This window comes from Rhea americana, unplaced genomic scaffold (genome assembly GCF_003343005.1).
Source record: "Rhea americana isolate MKP2758 unplaced genomic scaffold, rheAme1 scaffold_8, whole genome shotgun sequence".
NCBI lineage: Eukaryota > Metazoa > Chordata > Aves > Rheiformes > Rheidae > Rhea > Rhea americana.
Genome location: NW_028186978.1, coordinates 3,242,571 through 3,263,176, shown reverse-complemented (window position 1 = coordinate 3,263,176; position 20,606 = coordinate 3,242,571). Strand labels below are relative to the sequence as shown.

The window sequence follows — 20,606 nt, the reverse complement described above, 5'->3', positions numbered from 1 at the left end:
ATTTCAGCTCCTAAGCACCTGCAGTGCTTCCCTTAACTTTAATGACACTGAAGAGGACTCAGCTGACCTGCGAAAAGACTGGCAGTGAAATTAGTCACCTGCGCACAAGGGCTGGAAGGATTGCCTGGGTACACCCCAAAGGCTGCAAGGAGAGCAGGGTCTCTCTGCAACAGAGATGCTCCAGCCATGTGTTTTAAGATTCATGGAGCCATCACTGTGCCCTAGTGTGAGTGGAACGAAGTGTGCTATGGCAGGTGGTTTGGATGCAATCACGGGTTGTGAAGTTCATGCACGATGGCACTAGCAAGATCATTTACATGTGATGTCTGAGATAATAAATGGCTTTATCTCAAATTGAGGGAATGTGTTATTGCCTAGACAACAAAAGCTTTTACAAAGGGCCACGCTACAGTAATACATGTTATTTCATTTTGAAAAAGAAAAGGAAGACACTAATGGCATAAAACAAGGTCTCTAATGGTAGTTAAATTTGAACCTCAGCTACCCTGTGGGGAATTCACATACAAGTGCTTTTTAAAAAGTCTCCTTTCACTAAACACAGTTTGTAGGGTCCCTCCACACATTAACAATCCAGCTCAAAAAAGCTCCTTTGTGGCACCTGTTTAGTGAACAGACAAAATTACGGTCCTTTAAGGAACATAAAGACTCTTCTCTACCCCGTCACAGTTTGGTAAACCTACACTGCTAGGTTAAACCTGCCCATGACCTTTTTCTGCTACTGAGGTCAGCTGGCAAAGATCTTAATAATACCATTAAATTTTATTACCTTCCAGTGAGGAGAGTTGCACACAGACTATGTATTGAGAATGCTCCCATAAAAAAATCCTAAAGCGTGTCTGAAAACCACTTGGCTACATAGTGAAGGCCAAAATTACTCTAGCAACTAGTTTTGCTGTTTAATTTTCTAGTACAGAGATAGCCAAAAAGAATTAAAAGTATTAGGATCAAAAAACGGATAAAACTGTACCTTTGTTTTACTGCCCAGACMCTGGATTGCAGCGTGTAATTACTGCACTGGGGTACAGCAACAAAAGCTCCTAAATGAATATGTAAATAGTGCTTTTTCCACATCAGGTATTCAAGGGAGGTTTATCTAGCTGACTGAACAATTTGTGAATAAAAGTTATTTGTAACAGAATGAACATGAACAAATTGCTTTTGTATTTATTTGCAACTCAGAAAATTCCTCATAAATGTTATTTACTCTATAGATAATTTCAATCCTGATTAACTAGAGCACCCTTGTTCAGGAGAGCACTTGAGCACGTCCTCAAGTCCCATCGAAGTCAATTATTAGGTTAGTTGAGGGAATTAGTTATAAAGAGAGAGATCTGGGAGGAACAGTGGACATCATAGGAGAGGGAGAATGGAGAAGCAGAAACAGTGCACGGCACAAAACCTAACTAAAAAGTAGGATTTGAGATTAAAYTAGGTGACTTTTGACCACTACATTTTGGCCACTGTAAGGGTATACAGCTCTAACGTAAATGAAGTAGGAAATATCTCCTGTACTTCTTTCATTTCTTCATGACCCTTGCAAAGCACTTTATTCTCTGTACAAGTTTCCCTAAAAAAATTCTGTAACGAACATATTAATTACACAATAAAAAGGTACTTTTAGCTTGAACTGACTACTTGTAAGCTCAGCTAAATTTAAACACACTAATGAATATGCATCAACTGAATAGTGAAAAGGAAGGAATAAATAGGGAAACAAAACAGCAATGTTTTATTTCAGGGAAATAAAAGGCAAATACAGGGAAATTAAACAGCAATGTATTTGTAAGGGCATAACCAATATTCCTGGGGAAAATCTGTAACAAGGAATTAAACGTATGATTAAGTAATGATTTGGCTGATTTGCTCAATTTAACACACCTTGCTCCTATGATAACAGAAAAAGAGACATTCACGCTATATAACGTAATTTATTCAATGAATTTGTCTTTCATGCCAACAAGGTAACAGCAATCAAGCCRCGTAAAACAGTATAATTTTGTATATTATTTGTTGACTACAAGGAGCACTTACTGAGTATCTAAAAGATACATAAAGAAAATAAGCCAAAGCTTTGATGTCTAGGTTTTGATATGCCTAATAATTAAATGCCACCTTTGCTCATACATGACTTGGATAGAGAATCCATTAAAGTTTGTTCTCTCCGAGCCTTCTTCAGCAGCCGAGCACACGTGTTTGCACACACCTCCCGCAGTCTGCAACAGCAGCTTCCTCCCTCCCCCTCAACACTTGTGACTGCAAGCTGATGGCCACTCGTGCTCATGCGATTTTATCTGTTATTGGCCCACAGAAGTCTAATTGCTTGTATTTTAGAACAACATGAAAAGGACAAGATAAAACACATTATAGAAGAACTGATCGGAAAAGCTCTGACAGAGTTACCTACTCGTCCCAAGTTTGATATCAGTGGAATCAAACCATAGCTAAATATATTCAAAYGCATCGAGATTGACTTCTTAATTAATCTGTCTAGGAGGGTCTGAAATGATCTAGAAACCGGTTGCAACCGACTTAAATACTTTATAATAGACCAGATAAAAGGACAACTTTTACTGGGCTGATAGCTAATAATGAAAGAGTAAAGGATCTGTCTAGAGTGCAGTCGATTAATTTTACTCCAGGAAAGACTGGCTAGAAGTCAAGTGAGCTAAAATCGTAGTATTTTTTTTCTCAGAGAATACATAAAATTCATAGAGAGCACTGGGAATTTAGGTTWACAGTTAATTGGTAGAAGCTGGCTTTTAGAAAAAAAATCTGCATCCCTATGCTTCCAAGCTAAGGATTTCTGTCAGGAATTAGTGTTTCAAGACATACAAACTCTTTCAGTGTTTCACAAGTTTTGCTGCATGGCCTCACAGCAACTCAATTAAATTAAAAACGAATGGCTAATTCACTGAAGAACCCAACAGCTCTTGCAAGTTTGCTGTTATCTTTGCAAGTCAGAGTACCTTCCGCACGTCTGTAGTTAATTACCACGCCACAGCAAAAAAGCCAGCATTTCCCTTTCCTTCCCCTTCACCAAACGTTTCCATTCAGAACACGATGGAGTCAAACGCAGTTAATACTTGAACACCAAGTTCAAGTACTGAGAGGCTTGCAGTAAGAGAGGCAGAGTGGTACATACACAATTTCCTTGCAGTAGCTACATTCCCAAGAAGCTATAATCTTTCCTTGACTTTAGGGATAAAATTTATCATATTTTCTCTCCAAAGGTGGCATTTCTTTTAATCTTATATGCTGAAGTTAAGCATACTGAGAAGGGGGTTCAGAGCTAATTCCATCACCAGTGACTCTTAGGCGGTAAAGCTTCTTAAAAAAGCTGGCAGCCAAACAGAGAACATGGAAGTAGACCACGTAACACCACCCACATGCTGGCCAGGAAAGCTGGTGGGGGTCCTGCTTTTGCAGCCCCAAGGATTATCACTTTTTCGACCTGCAGATTTCAACACAAAAAGCCGAGCCTCCRAGGCATTGCTGTGCTCTAATTTAGAGCCCACGGAGAATCACTGAATCACGTAACAAAGATGCAATGCTCTGTTTAGARGAGCTAAACATTCAGAAAAATCACAAGTGCAACTTCCAGCCCAAACTGACAAGTGTAACTGGTTTCCATAAAAGAAAAAAACCTTATTAAGGGGATTAAAAATAATAAAAAAAAAAAAAATAAAGGAATCAAAATCAACCCTGTTGGGGAAAAGAGGCTGTTGCATTGCAGTAGCAAAAATTGTTCATACAGGCCCGGACTTATTTAAATAGTCAATTTGGTTTATTCTGACTTGCTACCTCTGAGGAAGTCCCTCTTCTTTTCTTTGAGCAAAGTATCAGAGCCGCTTTGACATTTCACCACAAGCCTGGTGTGGAGCTAACAAGATAGTTATGTCTCTGAGGAAAATTAGTCCTATATTTGGATCCGTGCCCATTAATATCACATACAACCCGCATACAGCTTGAACCTAGAAGTTACTTYTAGATTTGAGTCCAGTTCCCATATTGCAACAGGCCATAAAACGCACCATTAGCTGTTGTCTTAGCAGTGTTCAGGGCTAAATCCAGCAATTTATGTAAGTGCTCTAACACCTGTCTACATGCACTCAACTTATGAAGTTACCTGGTGCTAAGACTCCTTGAGCGTGTGAGTTCCTCAAGCAAGAGATCCAGAAATGCTGTGAAAAATGTATCTGAAATCCTCTCCAGGACTGGGGAAGACGTATTGCYTCAGCAGTACGTCTTCCAGTACTGCTTCAAGGGATTCCATAGGGCTTCTCCTTTTCTAAAATGGCCCACTGGTCCCAGCGCTTCACGCCATCTGGGAACCTGCATCAATGTGCACCCGTAAAATGGGCAGGATTCTTTGAAGGGCTTTTACGGGCAAGCGCTCTAACCTAGTAGAAAAGGCCTAGTAAAGAAAAGGCCTAATAAAGAAAAGGACGTAAGTAYCTCAGTCTGTAACCAGTTTAAAAAATAAACGAAAAAAGTGAAAGAAAAAAAAAAGAAAAAAGTATATACAGTGCCAGGGAGCCCAGAGTTGTGTGTRGTTTTGGCTTGCTCTCAATACTGTACACTTGAGAGTAGCTCTTTATTCAGCTTCTTGACATCTGAAAAAGAGAATACTTCAATGTATTTTTAATGATTTTCTGTAGTTAAAAGTGAATTTACTCAATTCAGAAGGTAAACATCTCCACAGACTAAGTAGAGAAAGTCATATAAGAAACATAGCCAAAAACTGAAATAAATACCACTGAATAGGCTTGGATATATTTCCCATCCCTTTGGCATCTCATTCCAACAGTTTCATGCATTCCAGTTTGCTACTGAGACTCCTTTCACACTGTCCCTTGGGACAACAACGTAATTCCAGTTCCAGAGTCTTTGATTGGCATTAAGGCCAAGTCAGCAGTATGGAAAACTCTTCTACTTTTCTTAAAAACCACAGCTTTCCAAGAAAAATCTTCGATGTTTAATGTAGCTRTGTTATATAACTTCTCTCAATCTTGTTGGCTTTAGGATTTCAGCTCCTGCCTTTGTCTTCCAGGTATCTTCACCCAAGAGCAGCAAGCTGTGACCAGTTCCTTCCAGCTGTCACATGCAGTAGGACTACCCTTCACTTTGTGTCTTGTACTTCTCCTCCAGCCTAACTCAGCTCTRCTCTCTCACAAGGTGAAGCCGAGTAACTGCCTGATTGTCTGTGCTTTACGCGCTGATGCAGCCTGACACRACACTTGGTAGCATAAGCTACTAAAAGCACTTGGGACATGTCCAGCCTATTCCCAGGTCTGTCGTTGTTTGTATCTACAACTGCCATCTGGCTGGTTTCCGCCTGGTTTCTTGGACGACTTCATTCTGATTATCTCAGACCATCTGACAGACTGTGCTTGTTTTACCTTTAACACTTTACAGATATTGGTCTGCTCAGTAGATGCACGGTAACATTCATTATCTGAGAAGACCAGGACTTTTTATTCAAATAATGGCATCCTTACCTGTCTCTTCTTCAAAGCTTTTTCTACAAAGCATCCCAGAACACATCTGTGAAACTTGAGCCCTGCAGAATGGAAGAAGGAAAAGGGCAGAGAAGAGCTACAGGCGAAGGACTGGAACCTGACTTCCCCGGTAAAGTGTTAGGTTGTGGTTATTCTTATGGGAAGTACTAAATGCTATATATAAACATAGAACATTTTTACAGGAATTAGAGYACCCTTTCCCAGCTCAATCCCAGATTTTTTCAGAGGTTTGTAGTCAGACCACTAACAYAGCAAACCCAGGCTCAGTCTGCTTCTTCAAATCAGACACAAGATAAATCTAGAACAGAAGTCTCACTCTTAACTACCAAGTGCGGATTCTAGTGCTCACACTAGTCACACCAAAGCCCTTCACATGAAGGCATTCACAGCTATGAATAATGATTGTAGGAGGTGTTTTGCACTAGCCCAGAATGAAGTTCCTAATTGCCTTCAACCTACAGACTGAATTCCTCTTATACCAACACGCACCATAATTCTGACTTGCATAAAACCTTATCCCAGCATCCTCTGAAGTCAATGGGTATCTTTCTTGGATGCTAAAGTAAGCCTTGTAAGCAGTCCAATAGCAGAATTTCCTGCCTAAGCAATACAAGCAGCATTTCTGGGATAAAAATTGGCACAGAGTGCAATAAAACATGTGATGTATGGTGTCTCATGCCATACAAAGTTAAGTGGCAGCAGCACATGACTAGGTTGTGCATCAGGCTTAAAAACTACCCCCAGAGAAGCCAGGGCAAGGGGACATAGAATTTCCCAAATTTATGAACATGGTTGTCAAACACAGCAAGTTTGTTGATGTCAGTATCTGTGCCTGAAGCAAACAGCAACTAGCGCACTTTGCAGCACTGCAAGCCATGCTGACAGCTCTCCTCTCAGCCTGCAAAAAKATTTGATGCTCCTGACCACAGTCAGCAAAAGAAATGAGGGTGCTAACTCCCTGCCCTGCACAGGCCACTGCACATATTGCAATGATTTCTCCGTACATCTTTCTCTCTACATATATATACGTTGCTAGGTATTTTGCAATCCTCATTGAAAYGCAGTTACTGCAAGCATACGGCTGCCTTTTAATGTGCTGAAGATTTATCAGGTCCAAACGCAGAATATCAGAAAAAGTGTTTAGGYCATCTACTGAAGCAGAGCAGCAGACACAACTGGCCTCTAGGCAGGCAAGGAAAGAAGTAATATTATAGTATCTCACAGGAAGTAAGAGAATAAAGTGGGCACCACTAGTGCGTGTATTATTTGTTTCTGCTCCCGGCAGAGAGGCAAAGTAATTTGTTTAGCTTTTAGCTGATTAATGTAGTGATCAGCATCTTGACAATAAAACATTAGTAGACTGAGTGCGCCATTTTAATAAATTATACCAGATATTATCATTCGTCGGATTGCTGATGAAACCCATTCCTTTATCTGTTCATATACAGCATCAGGTTGATTTAAACACTTCGCTAACATTAACATTCTAAAACTAATGCGCTACCATTAACTGCAGGAGGATTCACATCAAAGTTTACGATAGTTCTTCTTCTTCCCTGCTTCAGGCCACAATTAGGAAGACAAAGTGTTTAAGAACTCTCACAATTGTATTTTATTTAACATCAGCAATATACACTGGAGTATAATAGGAACAATTTTTGCACAATCTTTCTTGCAAGATGGATTTATTTTCCAAATACATAGATGTTCATAATACAGGAAGGTAACAATTAAGCTGCACAATAGCAAAACAACTTGACAGCTATCAAACCACCCTTTAAGTTTTTTAGTACAACCAAGTGACCAGCATTGAACATGTGTTCAAAAAACTTAGTTAACCTCTGATCCTTCCAATCTTCCAGCCATATTGTTCCATTCCAACAAAACTGTGCACGAAGAATCGTGTAAAAGAATTCAACTCCAAGGCTTCCCTTGCTTTGATTTCCTTCCAGTTTTCCCTTATGCATGAGTCAATACAATGGGATATATGTCAGAATTTGGCATGGCACAGAGACTCTTGCAACATGCATCTAGGACAGTGACATATTGCAGAATTAGTAAATTCTTGAAAGAAAAGTTAGGGGATTTAGGTCTTTCCAGAAAGAGTGTTAAAGAAGCACTTCTACTATGCTGTATTAGTGCATATTTTCTGCATGCCACAGCTTTTATAAATAACAAAACTACTTCAAAATGCTTCATATTTTTCACTGGGAGTGTTTCTTACAATGATCTAAGCTTAAATCTAAATGCTTTGGTTGCAATGGACAGGGCTTCACAGGAAAAGAAAAGCTCACAGCTCATTAAAATATCAGTAAATATTAGGTTTTTACTTTTTTCCACTTAAAAATTACACAGCTACAAACAGCTGCCGTACATCAAGTAGAAATCAACCTTTCCTTTTGGTTCCTAGCTTGGTACAGCTATTACTTATTTCTATGCCAGTGGCTAATTCAAAATGTGTCTCTCAGGCTGCCTCTCTGACCACTCTGATTTGAGAATGGGAGAGAGTGGAGGTTCCACGTTATTTGTTAGGTGAACTTATTTTAACAGCTCATAGAAGCACCTCAGCAATTAGGAATATCAGAACTAGTAGGAGATGCAAGTCACTGGTAAAGTGCAAGGGAAGTGCATAAAAGTGGGGAACAACATAGGAATTATATCGTATACCTGGGAAACTACTATATAGCTCTTTTATTTATTACCATCAAGCAAATACCGTGCTTTCAACCAAGTTTTTAATACACTTTTGCTGTTCATATATTTGCTAGTGATGAAACATTTTTTCAGGTATATCAGGTATATCAATTGCCACAGTAGCACAAAGCATGTGCGGGCCAATAATACCCGCACCTATCATTCACAGTACTGTTTTATTTTTACAGGTGCAAGCCTAGGAGAGTGATTACTGATATTGCCACAGTGAAAATCTTAAGGTGCCAAAGAAGTATCTTCATTTCTAATCAGTATTTCACACAGTTTATCAGCAGGGAGAGGGATAGAGTGGCTCACTGCCAATTCAGTAAAATTGGCTAGATAATCCAGCAGACTAAAAACCAAAAGAAGCCAGAAAATCCTGCGTCCACTCTACAACTGACTTGTACTTCAAACATCTAAAGTGCTTTATGTCACTACCTTTACTGAAAGCTAAACCTTTAAACGCACACAGGTTACTGCAGAGCCATCACTTCCATGATGGCCAGAAGACCCCGGGACGCCCTGCGCGGGGCTCTGCATGGGGGAAGCAGAGCCCACAGCTGAGGTCTGGCGGGGGTGTCGAGCGGCGGCACCCGCGCCGCACCAACCCTAAGGCAAGGCGCAAGGCGAGGGACCGGCCAGGGCGCACCAAAGCAGTGCAAAAGGAGCAGGCTATGCTGGAGCGTGGTTTTGAAGATGGTGCACTTAGGGTTTTTTGAACAGCTCGTGAGCAGCTCTTCAGCCTAATTCAACTCTCATGTCTTACCTCAGTAAAATGCTCACTGGTCCCCAGGTTCAGCTGTTCTTTTCTAGAACTGGGATACCTTCCCGGGCTGTCCCTTACCAGGACTAAATTTAGATGTATTTGACCACATTCCTGACTCAGCAAGGCAGGGAAACACGGGGAACTGACTGCGTGTGCTCCTGACTGGACAGATGAGCTGAAGGGGAAGTTTTCGCCTAGACTGTGAATACATTGCCTCCTGCACTTCCCCTAGRATACAGCAGAGGGAAAAACTTTTAAGTGGATAGGCAACATGTTAACTAACTTATTAATAAGAACAACTGACAGCATGTAGATCAGACAGAGAAGGACTTTTCCTTTATTCACATATTTTCTATTATCCAATTTCAATATAGTTATGTATATTATCTCTAGAGAGAAAGTGAGAAATAATCTTTCCAGATCTCTACAAAATTTGCTCGTCTTCTGTTTACATATGCTCTTTACATTCTCCAAAGAGAAAAATAAAATCGATATATTTGTGGAACAGCCACTGAATATCACAAGGCTAAGCACCTTTCCCACCATACTGATACTAACCAGCTTTCAGATCAAGATACAAAACAAAACAAAAGGATATTCACAGTGTCTCACCTTCTTAAGTGAAATGGATAAAAATAAAATTCACATTTTCAGCATAGAAAAAATACTTTGATAAACTACAGTACATTTAAAAATTAGCAACTAAATACCCTCCAAATGTGACATTTTATGTGAAAATAAAAACTGTCTTTTTAATAGAATCATCTTTGAAACTCTCTTGAAAGCACTCTGGGAAGTTTCTACCTTCCCAAAATTTGCAGCAGAACTTGTGATTTCCATGTATACATGTGAGGAAACCTCTTTGTTTAATGAAAGCAGGAAGAAAATGTCATCTTGATGTTTTCCTCACAAATACACAACAGAATAGAGAAATAAGAGTCAAAGAGAAAATCCCTYTTACTATGTTTAAGGTATAGGAGAAGTTGTAAAGAAAAGCTATACCGACAAAAAATTCTGCACCTAGRAAAGCCCATGAACTGCTGGCATGTCCTCTAAGTGCAGTCTGTATGGCTGGACACATTTTACCACAGCAGGATCAGGAAAATCACCACAGAGTCTGCAGATATATACCAAGCAGCAGCACTAAGCAGATTCTGTTTAATTACTATACATATACTTGCTCCTCCTACCATGGCTCACATCACAACATCCAGCAGATGTGGATCAAGGTACATTGCTGTCTTGTCTTCTCCTTGCACATGCCTCCTTTGAGATACTCAGTGCTGTTACAGTGGGTATCAGCAGTGCTGACCCAAACGAATAGTTTTCTTCAGCTTCAGTCTGTCCTATTTTGGACTCCGGGACTCCAGAGCATTTCTTATCCCACCACCAGTATTCTGAGGGCCCTGATGCACCACAGTACAGTTTGGATGCATTACATCACGGATGTACCCCAGCTGGCAAGAACCAAGCCAGCTCAATCCTTCTAGTTCTCTAGTCACAGCATCAGAAACCTTAGGGCAGATTAACTGTGCTGATCCTCAGATGGGATTTGCAGTGGGTGTTGAATTTCACATTGTAGCAGCTACATGCTGCCGTGCGTAAGCTACCTACTTGGAAAGGAGTTTAAGGTGCATTTTCCTAAGTGGCTTAAGCCAGTGTAAGCTCTGCAGCGTCTCTGAAAGAGGCAGTGTCACTCTGCTCCTTCCCCTCTGTCCCTGACCATGGATTCCTACCTTCTCCCACCTCAGCACCGTTGACAGCACTCATGCAGCCATATAGTTGGTTAAAAGCTCATCTTTTCCTTTTACAGAATCTGCTTTCAGCTCAGCACACTGACCACACTGTGCAAGTGCCAAGGTTCAGCCACTTGTGGATTTCCATTTTCAAAAACATCTGCTTAAAATGTAGCCACAGCCCACAAGCTGTTCTATATCGCACTGATTAGATTATCAGAAGCACTCAGCAGTAAAGAGCACTCAAACACAAGAATGAAGTCTTCAGATTTAGTAGGAAGGTGTGATTTTTCCCAAAACTGTCTCTGTTACTGAAATGATTTTTTTTAAACCCTTCTCCTACTTAACTGAGTTAAATTGGAGGCAGGAATCCCTGTATTCAGTCTCTTAAACAGAAACCAAGTTAAGTGATGAAAGTTCTGTATTCAGTCTCTTAAACAGAAACCAAGTTAAGTGATAAAAATTCCACTGTGCTTCATTACTGAAAATGAAACATATGGAGTCCCAGAAAGCTTAAAAATGACACTGTTTACATCTTTGGCTAAGAAATGCTTTAAAACAGAGGAAAATAGTAATACTGAATAAAACAAATTTTTTCCCTTATCTATTCTGTCTCTTAATTCTTCCTGGTTGATACAAAAATACCCTCTTCAATGAAAACAAGTTTAATGGAACATAAATGTTTCTAAGAGTGCATTAGCAACTTATTTTATTACTTTCTCAATATATTTATAATAATTAAAAATATTATTTCTATGCTGTTTCCTGCCAGATGCTGTTCTAGTACCTCTAATAGAACATATCTTAAAATAACTGCTTGGAAGCAAGAAACCAAATTTTTCATCCTTACTCATGTTTTCCCCTCCTCTTCCTTTTCTCCATCTCCAAATAACTTGACTGACTTAAGCTGTCTAACATGCTCTAGATGACCCTGCTGAGCGGGGAGGTTGGACTAKATCTCCAGAGGTCCCTTCCAACCTTACTGATTCTATGATTCTAAGCTCTGTCATAAATTCTGGCCTGCTTCTGTTTTTTGTCCRTTATTTGCTTTGTCATTAATGTAATTCAGAAAATCACCTTTGTGGGGAAAAATTACTACAGAGGACACCTGAGGTTTGAGAAAGCCTGTGAGAGCCACTGTTTTAAAGCTAGTGGAGGCAGCATAGAGTCCAAAGGGTGTCCACAGGAACTTTAATCCAGCCCAGAACAGTAATCCCAGCCCCCTCACCACCTCCTCTGTACCATCACTAGCTGCACAGTAAGCCAGATCAGAGAACTGATCCAGCTGAATACTAACCCAGCCAAAAGAAAAAAGATAGACTTGCTTTTTAGCTAGACAAGTTATTCCAGGCAGCTCACCATAACCACACAAATACTGCCCCACACACAAAAGAGAAAGCAAGGAAGAGGGTGAGAACATWGCATTCAGCACCAGTACGGATCTCTCAGAGTAATTATGGTCCTAAAAAGCTGTAAGTCTGTCTACACGGTCTGCTACAGACTGCTTCAAGGGGGCAGGATATAAGTCAGCTCCAATCCAGAAACCTGCTCGAACAGTTATGCTGACTCTTGCTATTCACAATGGCTCAACTACCCGAGACTAGGACTTTGCACAAGTGGACTCATTTTCCACTATGTCCATGCTACCAGCATTGCAGCACCTAGAACATGTGAAAGGCATGCATACCCTATGTAACAAAATGATAACCAGAATGCTTTTATGAAGGTATCTGACATGCCTCAGATCTCAACCATTTGTCTGCTACCAGAGGATGTTGCCACAAGTCAATATAAAGAAATGCATATAAATATAAAATTATTTCTTTGAAGTATGTTATGATTCACTTGAGAACATGGTAAACCGACAGAATGAGAGACTTTAAAGAGAGACTTTAAAGTCTAAAAAGACTACAATGTTACTGTGTAATAATGAGGTTCAATCAAACTATCTCATATTTTGAAAACACTCTAAAGAAATACTAGTACATGTTCTGATTTCTCAGTCCTCCATATTTGTGCATGTTCACTTACCATTAAGAGGAGCCACCAGCACAAGATGAGAAGGCAAGACAAAGCAGTACACAATTTAATTTTGCAATGCATTGAGCTCAGAAGTCCAGCTGAGTGTTTCAGATAGTCAATTCCTTCTTTTACAGATCTCCAGTTAAGCTTTTTCCAAGGATGAAAACATATTCATAAATAATAACAATTATTTATTAAATGCTTCTTTATTCCATCAGATCATCTGCAGAATGCTATGGCACTTCACAGCATTTACTTCAACATGGATACAACATTCACTAAAACACACAGGACACATTGAAGTAGATCAACAACAGCGAGACCAACAGCAAGAAATAACCTAGATCTCTGTACTAGTTGAGGGTTAGTTTATTAGTATAATATTTTTAACTCACGTTCATTTTCTTGCTAAGAATGGAGCTATCAAGATAATAATAAACACCTACCTCAAACAGTGCTTCAAGGTACTCTTTCTAAACAGCAGTGCTTGTAAGTGCATCTTGAGCCTGCCTCCCTTGATATTCAGAGAATTCATTTTCTTGGAACGTTTTAATATACATACATATGTATGTATCCAGGCTATGATCAAATTAATCTTTTAACCACTAAAAATTATACTATTATTAGAGGATTATTCAATAATTGACTGGAGTTTGGATGTTTTTTCTACTGTTACATTTACAAAAAGGGAGTCTCTATGCCTTTTAAAAATATTTTACTTTAAAGAAGCCATACAGCTTTTGGTTTCTCTCTCATGAAAATACAATTTCAATCAAAAATTGTTGTGAGCTGCAGCAGATACTAATTGCTTTGCTTTGAAGCTCTTTCAAGCGGAATAATATAAAAAGGATACAAAAGTCCAAGAGATATCTTTAGATGCACTAAGTTATGTACTATAATGCAAAACTAACCAATTCTGAATAGAATACCTACTACATTTTTTAATTCATGTGAAAACAAAGTTTTACACATTCTACCAATTTTACAATAACTGCATTCATCATTCCCTCGAGCTGAGAACACAGTAAATAGTATTACTAAAGAGAGATTTTATTTGTTTTTTTGTTCTTTTTAAAGAGTGCTCTGTACCTCACACTACTAACATTTACTTGGAACATGACAAGAAATAACTTTCAGAGTCTGATTTATATAGAATGCACTGAAACTGCACACCACACTCATATTCTCCAAATAATCTTCACCCTGATTCTTAGCAGAGACCTACAAATGAAGACATATTAATTCTTACCACACTGTTCCAAAATGGTGTACTTTTCCTGCAGGGARAACCAGTAGGCCTGATTTTCCTTTCAGTTAACCCGCCTAAAGTGCATGGGAGTCAACAAAAAGAACCATATTGATTTCACTGGATTTCACTATAGGTCCTTGCACGAGTATAAACAGAAATAACTTACCTTGGAATCACACAGTAAAAGAAATATCAGTCTTGAAAAAAATAAAAAATATGTTTCAGAAAGAAAGATTCTATTGCTACTTAATTAGTTTCTTCTTGTCTAGATTTTCTCTCTTAGCATTTTTTTTTTTTTTTGTGACTACACACTTAAGGTCACTACCCTTTTGTTTTTCACTAAGTAAGAAGTTTTATTCATATAGTTTACTCCAACTTTGTGCTGYATTCCTTTCTGCTTGTTAGTCTATAAGTGAGCAAAGATCTTTTAGGAGAAGTACTTCCCATTCCCCCTAATTCCCCCACCCGCTGACCTGAAACAAACTCATTGCCACATATTTCTGCAGTTTTCATCACTTGAAAATGATGAGATACTGAAGGCTATGCTAGAACTCTTTGTAAGCAGTAACGTTTAGTTCCTGTGAACAGAAAAGCTCTGCTCACATTCCTTGTTAAATTATTTGCCATTTCCTTTAGTTATCATATGGCCTACTTGCCTGATTTCAGGGTAATGCGGAATCAAAGAAAACTTAACAACAGTTTACAAAATGTACTTTTTTCCTGAAAAAACATTCAGGAGAAGGAATCCAGAGCACCTCAGAAATGCACTACTGATACCCATACAACAGAGACCAGCCCATTTTATAGGTGGAGAAACAGACTCCACTTCTGTTTGGCCAACTCAGGTCACCGCAGAGGGCTGGGGGTCTTAGACCGCCTCTTTGCTCAACTTAATTATTTTAAAAATATCAGTGAAAACTAATGGGCTGATAGAAATTTGACTCTGCTCATAGTTGACTAGAAAATACACTACAATTACTGTGAAGGCAATCTTCTTGGACTGAGTTTTCAACCAGATTTCTCAAACGACTGCATTAGTGGTTGGGGCTGCAACACTGAGAACAGTAGGAGTTTTGCTACTAGTACCAATGTCTCTTAGGAAACAGCAGTTAGTGGAAATTTGTCTGTATTTCCTAGTAAGGTTTTCTTTTAWCCAGTTTCCTCTCCTGTTTTTAAAAGATAATTGTCTAGAATGATTGGTTAGTTTTGAATCACTATGGTATCATCAAAAAAAGATTGTTCAACAAAACCAACAGAGAAAAAAAAATAGTCCCTGTAAAGTTCATCTCACTCAAAATCATCCCTGGTTACTGAGATGACACCTGCAGCATTCTCCACTAGAATTCTGGTTACCTGTGTTGAACMCTTGGCCCACTATATTTAGCCTACTCCTGCTTTTGTTTATGCTTCTGAATTACATAGTATTCAGAGCCTGCCAGTATTACTGATTATACTGCAGGCTATTTACTGTCCCTGATCACTCTACAAGGAGATTAATTATAATGAAAAACCACAGTTAACAATAACCTCCTATTTACATTGCCCTTATGTACTTTGGAAAGCTAGTTATGGTGATTTCTTGATACACTGTAACACAAAAAAGTAGCACAGTACAATAAATTAGTCCTAGACTCATAATGAGATTTTTTTAATATCTCATTTTGAATGCAAGCATGCAAATGTTGGAAAGAACTTTAGAAATATAATGACAGATTAAAAACACACATATTCCATATATGCCATTAAAAAATTCTTCCAAAATGGAAGCATAGAAATAAATATTTGTGATTTTATTAATTTTTGCAACCATTTGTCCCTCCTTGTAAGTCTTTAAAACAAAATAGGAACTACAAATGAATCCAAGCAGTGCATTCACATCAATCTTGGCCAAACAGCCTGAACCAGTGTTGATCCTGCTGAACAATGCACTGAAAAAGCTGATTATACAAGCAGTATAAGGGGATGAAGAGACAGCTGTTTCTGGTGAATCATTTAAAGTTCTACCCAAGACGCAACATCCTTGTTTTTCATCAGAGAGGGAAGAAAAGAAAGAATAATTTCAGGAGCTTCTGGAGGAAACACTAGTTTCCCAACACACAGAAAGCCATACAATAAATATGGCTACAGTTACAAATCCTAGAGACACATCCGAAGATGCAAATTAATGCAGACAAACAACTTGCATGGGTGAGGCGTTTGCAGTTCTGTGCTATGGCAGGTATCACGACTTTAAGGAGTGTGGTAATTTCAGGCTTCTGCTAAATGTAAGAGGCAAAGAGTAAAGGACCATACATCGTATCCTGACAATGCCAGCGAAGTAAAAAAAACAAAAACAAAAAACAACAAAAAACAACCCACTAGATCATAATAAAGTCATTTGAGACACTACATGCTTCATTACACATTTCTTGTAGACTCCCAGCTCCTTTAATTTAGAAGGTCAGATTCTCAGCTGTGAAATACCTACAGGGTTTGGATAGACCCAAAGAGGCACAGAGAATGCAGTTCCAGTTTTAACATTCTGGGGTCTTTTTACACCCAGAATGCTGGGACTATGCTTGTCCCAGYATGGTCTACAGCAGTCCTATGCACATCCTCAATTACCCCGTCTCCTTGCAATCTCCACCACCCTCGATAATTTGATCATTACTTGGGCACAGAATCAATCACACAACACTCACCTTACCTAYCCCCCAGCACAAATCTTTAACTGTGACCAACATGTAAATCTGAAACACCAATATATTCAAACTATAGATTATTCCGCCTAACGGAATTCAGCTGCTTCCAGACCCTTTAGAGGCACAACCAGATCACAGCTGAGAATTTGGCCTTTGATTTTTAATTATCATCTGCACAGAAATGTCAGCCATTTGCTAGCCAGACACATCTGTGCAAACATTTTTAGATTTATTGCCAGCATATCTTCCACCCATTCTGGTGAAAAGATCAAGATTTCTAGTGGGTTTAAACTGTTCACTTTTTTAATACAGACAGGTAATTGTCTGTTTGCATAATGCAAGTTGAGCCATTTAGAAAAGCCCCCATCTATGCAWTAGCCTAAAAGAAAGCAACGGATCATAAATATGCCTCATGTAAGCCCCTGCTCTATCTAGGAACATTCTTTTCTATTTATGTCTTATAACTCCTTCACAAGAGAGTATCTTTCCTTCACTCAAAGATGTGCCATAACCATACTGCTCAAAGAGCAGGGAAATCTGTTTTACTTAATTTTGAAGCCACCTGTAAAACTTGCAAAATTTAACATGATTCAAACATTATATAAAAGAGGGGAGAAAAGTAGGTGTCTGAAGAAAACTAGAGAAGTATGACTAAAAAATATGAAGAAAAAAAAAACCAAACCATCCAAAAATGGAAGAACAAAAAATTCAAGCAAAAGGTTGAATAATGTGGGCCTGGTCCCCCTCCCATAAGAGATGTACCTTAGGAGTAAATCCACTCAAGCTGCTCAGCAAGGTCAAAAGAAGAATCACACTTAGGATTTTACCAAACAAAAAACTCCAGTTTCAAGAGTTGCATCAGATATCAGATTTTGCAAGGTTCACTCCTTATTTTGGAGTGAGAATTTCCTAGGCTGCAATGAAAAATAATGGTCAGTAAAAATATATGGAGCTCTCAAACTCCTTTGCATAACTTTGCTGGAGTCACATTCTCCCAGGCYGGACTCTATTTTCTTGTACTGCTCGTTCCACTCCCCCATCCTGCCAATTTCCATCTAGCAGCGAAAATCCCTTCCCAGCAAGTACTGTCAAAGTATTTAGGGCACAGGCCTTGCACTCAGAGAATGCAACGCGGTGTCCAGACAGCAACGCTGGGTGCCTCAGCGATTTGTGATAATCATCGTGCACATTCCTAGCAGTCAAGGTGTGTTCCACTGCACAGCTGTGCACCTCTGCCTTTGATTTGTTTCCTGTGCATGCTCCTCCCAAAGGCAAGTTCTGTGTAGCCAGAATAGTCTGTCTGTAGAGAGTGATGGTTCGCTGCTAGCTGAAGGGAGGAAGACAATTCTGTTACCCATTACTCTGGTAGGAGTTAACTAATTATCCCCAATAACTCCAGCCTTTACAATAGGAAAGTAGCACACAGCTTTTATAAATAAGAATTATTGACCTCTTTAAACAGTTTCAAAAGAAGAAACTCTGCATCAAATGTGAGTATAATTTAGAAACTACTACATAGCAGCAAAACTACATTAGACTTTCTGATTTTTCCATGGTGTCCTTGGATAGATACACCACCCAGTAGACCATGTTAAATGCTCCAAACGTAACAGGAAATAGAATGCGTGCATATTTGTCTATCTTACTAGTGCCAGAGTGGGAGGCAGGGGGAGCAGGCGGTGTGATAGCAGATGGCTTTGCAGATGCTCCTAACGTGTTAGGTGTGGTGGTCTGAATCTGTTCCAGTCTGGATCCAAGCAAGCGCTGAATGGAGGGGGATCCAGCTGTGGCATGCTGGGATACAAATCCAGTTAAAATTGGGGTAGAAGGAGGAGCTGGAGGGGTAGCTCTTGCTGAAGATAACGTCTCTGATGCACTGATGCGTGTGAAAGGGTTTGGACTTGATGCAGAAAGGGAGTGGGGTGTAATGTCAGAAGACCCCTGAGATACAGAGGGAGGCTGAACAGAACTGTGTCTTGTATCAATTCGGTTTCCACCATCAGCTTCAGACTGTACTGTGGCATTCGTTCTTTTCCTCACGTTTGAATTGGCATCTGTACTCTGCAAAATTGCAAATAAATAAATAATAAAAAACCACTATAAATGCTGCAAAGTTGGAAAAAAAAAACCCCAAACTATAAATGCTTAAATAGAAGCAACGGAAACCTTATAACCAACAGCTATCAGAGTAATACTCACAGATATCAACAACAGCTTGATCCAGGAGCTCAAAGATATTACATGCTCATGAAAATAGATTTAATAAAGTGATAAAAAAGAATTCTATTACCTGTGGCTGTAATACCAAGGTGAATGCATCTGAATGCATCATACTCYGTGTGATGTGTTATCTATATAAACTTAATACCATGAGACTAAGGATTCTTGTGTCAGTTTTTTTTCAAGCCCATTCTCAAACAAGATTCTCTGGTGTGTTTTCCTCCTTCTCTGATGACACAAAACAGTCTAGACCCAATTTACCAGCCATGATTTCTGCTTTAGATCTCTGACAAAGTAACCGTAGTTATTTTTTGTATTTTAATACTACAGTATTAAGGACTCTATTCTGTTTTGTACMGTAGATGCTATTAAAATGCAAATATTTGCCAAACCAAGTTACCATATTGTTGCTCTTTCAGAAATATAGAAAATCCTTTTTCATATCAACCACTGGCAATAAATTCACTAGCTACAATTGAGCCAATGAATGAATCACTGTTTCATCAACTACTCCTTTCSATTTATTAACTCGGGAAAGTGGTGAGTTCTCCATTCTCCCTGATATCTTCAGGCAAGTCTGGATGTCTTTCTGAAAAAAATATACTTAAGCCAAATACTACTTATTAGGCTGGATGAAGAACTGAAATACAGATAAGCATGTAGAGATGGGAAAGCCAAGCAGATTTTAATATTTTACTGACTTTGGGAGTGGGACTCAGGCTCTGTCCTTCTCTGCAGCTAAGCCTAAACGTATCCTAGAACTCCTCCTGGAAGGGTGCCTGAAGAACCTTCATGCTCTTGAACCTTCTGTCCTGAACCTTTCGGATATAATCTGTGAATATATTTTGAGCTAAGTCTCACTGCTTTTCAAGAGACATGAATTTAATGGYACACAGTGTACCTAGTTTCGATAGCAGCACTATAGGTCTAAACGTCGGCAGGGCCAAACAATCCCTTATTATGCATCAAAATTAACAGAGTTTGCACCTCTCCGATGATACTATTTCCAAGCACTGCCCTGCACCACCTACAGCTTCTGTGCCTTTGGCTCCACTCCTTTGCCTCCATCTAAGACCCTGGCAAAGCTCACAACACTAGCAAGACAGGAAGAGGAAAAAAGTGGGCAGYAATCTCTCTTGCCGCCCTCAGCCAACAGGAACCCTCACCAGCCATCAGTCAGAGCAGTCTGCTGTCCRTCTACACTCCAGGGTCCTAAACTGAGAATAATCAGGTATTAGTGCCTTGAATACTGAGAAGAGTGACAACCATGCCTGCCTGCTGAATCAGTTGTGGTTAGCTGTTTTGTTCAAGGGAACAGGGAAATGGGAGCTGAAAAAAATACAACTGAAAAAAGATTCAAAAAGAAAAAAAAGAAAAAGCACTTGACATCTCCAGTATTCCTATCATGGCCAGGATGCTGGCCCCAAATCCAGTTAATTGCAGTGCAAATCAAACACTGGCAATACTGCTGGCCTGAATTTGTCCTAAACAGTCACATATATATGCCAGCTCATGGTTGATATATTTGCCAGCTCATAGTTCATGCATTACAGAATCTCTCCTAGATTTCACAGTTTTCCCTCTTGCATAAAAGAGTGTCAATCCCTTTTATTTATTTTTATTCATCTGCACTCTGAAGCAGCAGATGACTGAAATTACTGCATAAACACCAAAGGACAGTGATATTTTCTGAAAGAA

General features: G+C 39.3%; 1 protein-coding gene across 2 annotated transcripts in view; it reads right to left on the bottom strand.

Moving 5' to 3' along the window:
• Positions 1-7,128: 7,128 nt before the first annotated feature.
• Positions 7,129-20,606, bottom strand: part of GABRA4 (gamma-aminobutyric acid type A receptor subunit alpha4) — a 52,530-nt gene continuing 39,052 nt past the window's right edge. For both annotated transcript variants that reach the window (XM_085322749.1, XM_085322750.1), the window contains one exon: positions 7,129-18,749. In XM_085322749.1, coding sequence (XP_085178875.1) covers positions 18,216-18,749 — 534 coding nt within the window. In that variant the 3' untranslated portion in view covers positions 7,129-18,215. The remainder of the gene's footprint in view (positions 18,750-20,606) is intronic.